This window comes from Hyperoodon ampullatus, assembly GCF_949752795.1.
Source record: "Hyperoodon ampullatus genome assembly, chromosome: 1".
Classification (NCBI taxonomy): Eukaryota; Metazoa; Chordata; class Mammalia; order Artiodactyla; family Ziphiidae; genus Hyperoodon; species Hyperoodon ampullatus.
In genome coordinates this window covers 80,913,287-80,922,211 of record NC_136914.1, presented here as the reverse complement: position 1 = coordinate 80,922,211, position 8,925 = coordinate 80,913,287, and the positions used below count along the sequence as shown (strand labels likewise).

General features: G+C 38.0%; 1 protein-coding gene across 1 annotated transcript; it reads left to right on the top strand.

The window, feature by feature from the left end:
* Window positions 1–918: 918 nt before the first annotated feature.
* LOC307055955 (elongin-B-like) lies at window positions 919–1,227 on the top strand (the record flags this gene model as incomplete). The annotated part of the gene is made up of 1 exon (XM_079708289.1): window positions 919–1,227. The coding sequence occupies one exon, from the start codon at window positions 919–921 to the stop codon at window positions 1,225–1,227; it is 309 nt and encodes a 102-aa protein (XP_079564415.1).
* Window positions 1,228–8,925: the final 7,698 nt, after the last annotated feature.

Here is an 8,925-nt window from a genome sequence, read left to right as displayed (position 1 = left end):
ATTTTGAACCAGGATTTTGCACTTTGTTTACTATTAATGCCACTGGTACCAGAAATTTTGTCTAAAAGCAGTGTATCAGATATTTAAGTGCCTTCACTCTGGCCTATCTATATATCCTATCTTGGTTACAGGGTCATATCACTGATTAGTTTCAGATTTCTTTCATGTCACTTATGTCACTCTGTAATCAAAAAATGTTAATTTTCTAGTAACATGAATGGACCCTAAGTTAACACCTCAAATTTTATTTTACAATTTAAAAAGTTAAAATTTGCATCTGAGACAAATTAGAAGGAGAGTCAAATATAAAATTTTGTAGATATCATAATGACCCATCCCAGCAAAATTTTAATAATTAAGACTTAGGTAATTGGAAGCTCTGAATAATCTTCAGGGTTGTTTGGACATTAGCTGATCATCAATACCCTATGAAAAACTTACTTTTTTTTTTTTTTTTTGTGGTACACGGGCCTCTCACTGCTGTGGCCTCTCCTGTTGCGGAGCACAGGCTCCGGACGCGCAGGCTCAGCGGCCATGGCCCACGGGCCCAGCCGCTCTGCGGCATGTGGGGACCAGGGCATGAACCCGTGTCCCCTGCATCGGCAGGCGGACTCTCAACTACTGCGCCACCAGGGAATCCCGAAAAACTTACTTTTATGATGATTCTAATGGACTGAAATTGTGTACTAGATTCTGAATCACAAAATTTTACATAGATTAAGCAATAATGAGATGGATCATTAGAAGTAATTTTACTTTGAACCTGTTAATGCAACGTGTGGCCCTTGATTTCAAAGGCAATAGAATTAGCTGTTAAAAATATGGATTCTGGGGGGTGGGCTACCGGGAACACGGCGGAGTGCGGCCGCACGGGTACGTCAAAGGAGAGAGGCAGCCGCTGCTATAGACTTGTTCCTCATGATTCGGCGCCACAAGACCACCGTCTTCATGGACGCCAAGGAGTCGAGCACCGTGTTCGAGCTGAAGCGCATTGTCCAGGGCATCCTCAAGCGGCCGCTGGCGGAGCAGCGGCTATACAAGGACGACCAGCTTCTGGACGACAGAAAGACATTGGGCGAGTGTGGTTTCACCAGCCAGACAGCATGGCCTCAGGCCCCAGCCACTGTGGAGCTAGCCTTCAGGGCAGATGAAGCCTTTGAGGCCCTGCACATCCAGCCCTTCTCCAGCCCACCCGAGCTGCTGGAGGTGATGAAGCCACAGGACTGAGGAAGCAGCGCCAATGAACAAGCTCTCCAGTGAGAGCCCCCCTTCCACCAACTGCACCCCCAATAAGAGATTTGGGTGCCCCCTCCAAAAAAAATACAGAATCTGGGACTTCCCTGGTGGCGCATTGGTTAAGAATCTGCCTGCCAAAGCAAGGGACGTGGATTTGAGCCTTGGTCCAGGAAGATCCCACATGCCGCGGAGCAACTAAGTCCGCGTGCCACAACTACTGAGCCTGCGCTGTAGAGCTTGAGAGCCACAGCTACTGAGCCTGAGTGCCACAACTACTGAAGCCTGCACGCCTAGAGCCCGTGCTCCACAACAAGAGAAGCCACGGCAATGAGAAGGCTGTGCACCGCAAAGAAGAGTAGCCCCTGCTCGCTGCAACTAGAGAAAGCCCGCACGCAGCAAGGAGGACCCAACACAGCCAAAAATAAATAAATTAGTTAAAAAGAAAAGCTTATATATATATATATATATATATAACTACAGAATCTTGGTCCCCATTCCAAATCTACTGAATCAGAATCTGCATTTTAATAAGATCCCCGGGGAATTTGTATGCACATTACAGCTTGAGAAGCACTGGTCTGGGTCATCATTATAGTAATTAGTATTGTGACGGGTTGAAATATGAACTCAAAACACCCACTGGTTTTTACGTTTTGGTCTAGAGATGAGCTGACCACATGTAAGTCCTGATATTTTTTAGGTAAAAAGGTAGTTTGAGAGAAAAATGGGGAGAAAGAACTGAGGTCTCCTTTTATTTTGATGTGATTGTCTGGTTGGCAAAACATCCATTCACAATTCTGATATCCATTTTCTCTGGTCTTCTTTGTGGTCATACTCTGGCTTTCCTCTTTCCTTCTGCAGTTTTCCATATTCCTCAATTTAAAATCCCTGATTTTCAAAGGCAATAGTTTCTAGAGTCTCAGCAGCCAAGTATTTATTGGGTAGAAATGAGTTAACCCAAGAAACGTTTGAAGTTGGCAGGATTCTGATGGTTCAGGAAATTTTGAAAATCATCATATGGGGCTCTAAATATTGGAATGGTTGACAAGATTTTTCCAGGATATGGCAGATGTTGACCCACAGGAATTAATGTGATTAACCTTCAGCCAAAGTACGTTCAAGGCAGAGAGGTGAATCTGAGTCATTAGCTTTTGGTTCTGGAGCAACGAAAAATTATGGCATTTGCTCTGTCCATGTCCTTCCATACACAGATCACCTCATTTATATCATTGTTCCTTCATGTTTCTTTTTCAAAAGCATGAAATGCCAAGGTGAGTGACCAAAAGAGAACAGCTATTCAGTATATGGCAATGACAACCAAGCTAAGGTCTTCTTCTCGTCAAATATTTCTATTGAGAACTCTTTTGTTTCTTCCTCTCTGTGCTTTCTTCTCGGAGAAGAAAGAGGCTTTTCAAAAGAGCTGAAAAGTTACAATTTCTTCTCCTCTTAACTCCCCAACCCACTCCAATCTCTCCCCGGTGCTTTACCAAACCAGCATTTTCCAAGAACACCAAAGACCTAATTTTCAAATATATTTGAAAAAAGATTAATTCTCAATCTACTTGAACTCAGAGAAGCATTTGGTATGGTTGACCACTAACTCCTCTAGAAACCATCTCCTCCCTTTGTTTCATGGGACACACATGCTCCTGGTTTGCCTCCCACGTCTCGTCTCTATTTGCATAATCAGTTCCTAGCTCCTCCTCTGCCTGCTCCTTTTTTTGAGTATTTCTTAGAGCTCCATCCTCTTCTCTTTCATTTTACTTCCCCTCCTGAAGCAATCTTATTCACCCTTTGGCTTCAATTTAATCACTCCAATACTGTCAGTAATAATAACACTTAATGGTTGGTTATAATGTGCCAGGCACTGTAGTAAGCTCTTCATTTGATGTATCTAATTTATTCCTCATAACAACTCTGAAATGTTTAACTCCATCCTGTGCTTCTCCTGAGTCTCAGAAATGCTCATACACACGTACACCAGCAAAGTCCTTTGACTGTCTTGGAGGCACCTCAGAAGCAAAATGTTAAACATGGTATTCTTCATCTTTCCCACTCTACTCCATCTAAAATCTATTCTTCCAAAATTGTCCCCTAAATCAGTTCGTGGTATCACCAACCACCAATTACTTGCTCAAGCCAGAAACCTAAGAGTCAAGATTTTTTGACTCTTACATTTGACCACTCTGTCTAATCACTAAATCCTATTGATTTTACTTCCTAAGTATCTTTCTAATATGCCACTTATCTTGATTTCCATTACTTTCAATCAACTCCATGGTTTCTCAACCTTCACACCGTTGACATGTTCACTCAGATAATTCTTTGTTATGGTAGATTGTCCTGTGCATTGTAGGATGTTTAGCAGCATCCCTGGCTTCTACCAACTAGATGTCAATGACGGCCCTTCGTCTTTCCCCCCAGAGTTGTGACAATTAGAATGTCTCCAGGCATTACTGAATGTCCACTGGGAAGCAGTAATGCCCCCAGTTGAGAACTATGGCTTTAGTCCCAGTTAATATCATCTCCTTCTGTATTTAATGCAACAGACTTAATTTGTCCTAAACGGTGAAAAACGCAAATGTCATAACCCTTCTTAAAAACTTTAGTTTCTCCATGCTTTTAGAATAAAATCCAGAGTTCTTAAAAGTATTCCCAAAGATTTTAAAAACAGGTTTATTGAAATATAATTTATATACAAAAGACTGTACATATCTAATGTCCATAATTTGATGAGCTTGGACATGTGCATACCCATGAAACCAACACAACAGTCAAAAGTAATAAACATACCCATCACCTCCAAAAGTTTCTTGTGTGCCCCACTTTCTTTCTTTTGTGGTAAGAGCTCTTAACATGAGATCTATTCTCCTAATTTTTAAAAGGGGCACAACACAGTATTGTTAACTATAGGTACTATGTTGTACTGCAGATCTCTAGAACTTATTCATCTTGAATAACTAAAAACTTATACCTATTGAACAAATCCCCACTCCCCATCCCCTAGCAACCGCCATTCTAATGTTTACTTCTATTAGTTTGACTATTTTCGATGCCTTATATAAGTGGAATCATGCAGTATCTGTCCTTCAGTGACTGGATCATTTCACTTAGCATAATGTTCTCCAGGCTTATCCATATGTTGTTGCATATGACAGGATTTCCTTCTTTATCTATTCATTCATCAACAGACACTTAGGTTGTTTCTATACCTTGGCTACTGTGAATGATGCTGTGATAAACATGGGAGTGCAAACACTACTTTGAGATAGTGATTTCCCTTCCTTTGGATATACACCCAGAAGTGGGCTTTCTGGATTATATGGTAGCTCTATAGTGCTGCAAAATTTACATTCCCACCAACAGTGTACAAGGCTTCCAATTTCTCCACATCCTCACTAACGCTTGTTAATTTGTTTTTTGAGAATAGTCTTCCTTTTTAAAAATTATTGAAATATACTTGGCATAAAATTGTGTAAATTTAAGGTGTACATGTTAATTTGTTATTATTTATATGAGGTGATATCTCATTGTGGTTTTGATTTGCATTTCTTTGATGACAGTGATGTTGAGCACCTTTTTATATATCTGTTGGCCATTTGTATGTCTTTGAAGAAATGTTTATTCAAGTCCTTTGCCCATTTTTAAATTGGGTTATATATATATTGTGCTATTGAGTTGTAAGAGTTCCTTATATATTTTGAATATTAACCTCGTATCAGATATATGGTCTGCAAATACTTTCTCCCATTCCACAGGTTGCCATTTAATTCTGTTGATTGTTTTCTTTGCTGTGCAGAGCTTTCTAGTTTGATGTAGTCCCACTTGCTTATTTTTGCTTTTGTTTGTGCTTTTGGTGTCACGAACAAGAAAGCATTGTTAAGACCCTGTTTCCTTTTAGAAATTTTACAGTTTCAAGTCTTACATTTACATTTGTAATACATTTTGAGTTTATTTTTGTATAAACAAGGGTCCAATTTCATTCTTTTGTATGTGGATATTCAGTTTTCCCCACACCATTGTTGCAAAGACTATCCTTTCCCCATTGTGTGTTCTTGGAATCCTTGTGGAAGATCAGTTGACCACTTATATGTCAGTTCATTTCTGGACTCTCTATTCTGTTCCATTGCTCTATATGTCTGTCTTTATGCCAGTAAAACACTGTTTTAATTACCTCAAGTGATCTACAGATTCAATGTTATCCCCATCAAAATCCCAATGGTATTTTTTACAGAAATATAAAAAAGTCATAAAATTCAAATGGATCCATAAGAGACCTCAAATAGCCAAAGCAATCTTGAGAAAGAACAAAGCTGGAGGCATTAAATTTTCTACTTTCAAAATATATTATAAATCTACAGTAATTAAAAAAAGTGTTCCCAAGTTTTGACTCTTACTTATTCTTCAGTTTCCTTTTGGGCTGTATTGGATTTTCTTGTATAAGCATTTCCTCAAAATACTAATTCTCTGTCCTCAGGCTTTTTGCAGCTCTTTTGTCCTTTGCTTGGAATGCTTTCACTTTCCCCTCTCCCTTCTCCTAGTCAATTGCCCATCATCCTTCAGGTCTCAGCTGACAAGTTACTTACTCAAAGAGATCCTTCTTAACCAGTACTGATATTCCTCTCTACCAGACTAGGTTAATGACTCATGCTACCCAAACTATATGCTTCCATAACAGATTGCACTTCCTCTTTCCATATATATACATATATATATATATATATATATATGTTGTCTGCTTAGTACCTGCTACAATGCAGGGCACATAGTACAAACTCAAGTGATTGAATGCTTTGGAGACTCTATTGGAAAGAAGCAGTGGTATCTCGTAGCCTATCAGGATAGGAAATTCAGAGATGTCTCATTAGCTACAAGAAGTAGGAACCATAAAGTCAGGGACCAAGGTCACATTTTCTATCTGCTGGGACCAAATGATCTCTTGTCTCTATTCTTCTTGCACCCTTGCTTTATCTGTTTCTTTCTGCACTTCACTCTTTTTACCCATGTCAAATCAGCCTTGACTCTATAAGAACTCCATTACTGGCTTGTCTAATACCAAGTAACAAGTGCTACTAAATCATAAGTTTTCTGTAGTGCACAATTCAGTGGTCCCATATCCTGAAATTAATGAGAAAGATGAACAGTGAGATGTATGCCCTTTATTCTATGGTTACTTCTTTGGTTTTCCAGAAGCCAACAGAAAGACATATGAGAACTTAGAGAATTTTTAAAAAATCCTGAGCATCTCATGGACCCTCTTCCACAGAGCATCAGTGTTTGGTCTCAAAGAAACAAGGCCAAGAACTCTCATAATCTCCAAATGCTGACAGAGCCACCAATGAAAGCCAGCCAACATGAACTGACCCTTTTTCTTGTTGGATGGACACCACAGGAAATGATCATCAGTGAAAGAACTAACTTGATTTGTCTGATGGCCCTACAGAGACAAAGTTTTATTTATTTTTAAAACAGAACTAGAAATAGTTCCTTAAATTTTTAATTTTACTGTAAAGCTTGCTACCAGGCATAGGTAATTATATGCTTTGAGGAGCATGTATGGTGAAGCAGATGCATTTATGCTGAGACACATTCAGAGAAGAAAAAGTGGGCAAATTATATGGGGGCATATGGGCTTTGGTAAAAGACTCAGCCAATTGTCCTCACATCTCAAGAGCGAGACACAGCTTATATTTTGGAATAGCGGAAATCATACTTTTGTGGATGTAGATGAACGCTCAAGTGTGATATATCAGGCAGCAGAGGCTGCCACTTGGAGCAATGCTGATTTATTTTAGGTAAACTAAGCCAAGGGAAACCCATAATTTTCTAAGGAAGAGATTTTGCAATCATCTTTAAACTTTCAGATGCTAATTCCTATCTTATTTCTATAACCACCCGCTCTAGAGCATGTTTAATGAAAATAAGAGATGATGGCTGTCATATCTTAAGTGAGCTAAATTTTATCTCTGCTGAAAATCAATGTGAAATAATCTCTAATTATAAAGCTGGGAAACAGAACATTTCAGCACATGTGCGTTAAAGGAGCAGGTCCCCAGTTCTTACCATTAGAGCTGTCTTGAAAATTACTCACATCTGCTAAAAGGGGAAAAGATTGAGCTTCTTCATCAGTGTTTTTTAAAACATCTAAATATTTTGCAATTATGATGAAGTTTGGCCTGAACACCGATTCTTTTCTATGTTAGTGATTAAAGACATTTTATTTTACATGAAAAATGTCTCTGATTTGTGTAATACTGAATGCAGAAATTATATAGCATACCATACATAATTTTGCAAATGCTAAATAGATGGTATATGCCAGGTGTCATGCTAAATGCCTCACATGTTATCTGCCTTATGTTTACTTCCCAGTCAAGATAATGATCAAGTGGCAAAAACTCCCCATGGGACTAACTCTACTAAAATTTTTCCAAAAGATTCAGAAATCTACTTCAAATCTTCAGACAACAGCAACACAACAGCAAACCGTAAAGAACATAAAAAATGCTTTTATATGATATATAGCTTCTTTCAATATTTTAAAGGGTTGGGTTTTTATGGCTTGGGAAACATGATGATATTAATCATTTATCTTTGTACTTAAATAACAAGTCATATTTAATCTAAATCAAATCATTAATCTACATATGTTATGTACTGCTATGTGCTGAGATATGTAAGGGAGGTTTCCATATGGAACTAAATTCATAAACTCATTTCTTCAGCTTTTCTTCCTTTCAACTCAGTAGTCCAGTTTCAAAACTGTGATAAAGAAAGAGGCAACATATAGCAAAAAAAAAAAAAAAAAAAAAAAAAAGGATTCTTGAAAATCTCATAAATAATTGGGCCATGTTATACAGTTGATGGTCTTTTTTGCATTGCTGCTCACATTTTGAAAACTGCATTTTCTCCCTCAGTTTCCAAAACCACCAGTGAAAAAAATGATCTCTATAGGCATAAAAAACCCCCTTAAGAACTGAATGGACAAATGATCATCTACAATCTGTGGGTAAATCTTTTTAGACTTGTCATTTTTATCCTTCAAATTGCACATAACTTTGTGCTGGAATTGATGTTAAACTTAACAAGGTGCTCTGATCTTAAATCAACTCTCAGATTTTTCTTTTGTTTAGAGATCACAGAAGTGTTGCTGAAAATTCTCACTCAGTTTCATAAAAGACCTGCCCATAAACTTCAAAAATCCTAAACCACCTTAGGTCTCACTAAATGAAAATACATTTGATCACATTTACCTATGTGAAGGGGAAAATTAACCAAATTAACTCTTATGAGGCTCTATCAAGTCATTTTGAATTGTTGTAAAAGGCATTAGTGGAACACTGATTAGTAACTAAAAGCTGAAATAGACTTAGTTGATCAAGGGATAATAAAACCCTGAAAAATGTTGATCTTATTATTACTGTTTTTCAGTTATATCCTTAAGGTTGGGTCAAATCAATTCATCAACAACTCAGCTGAACAGCTGATATTCTACTTTAGAGAAAGGAAATTGCATCCATCAATCACCCCAACATTATTGAGTTATACTAAATTTCTTCACTTTAAAAGTCTCTTAAGCAGAGAAAGTCAAAATCTTTTATGCTAAGAAGGAATACCTACCTCTTAGCTGAAATTTCATGGCTGAATTTTGTGCATTTCTTGGTGAAATAATGTTGCCTCTCAGAATAA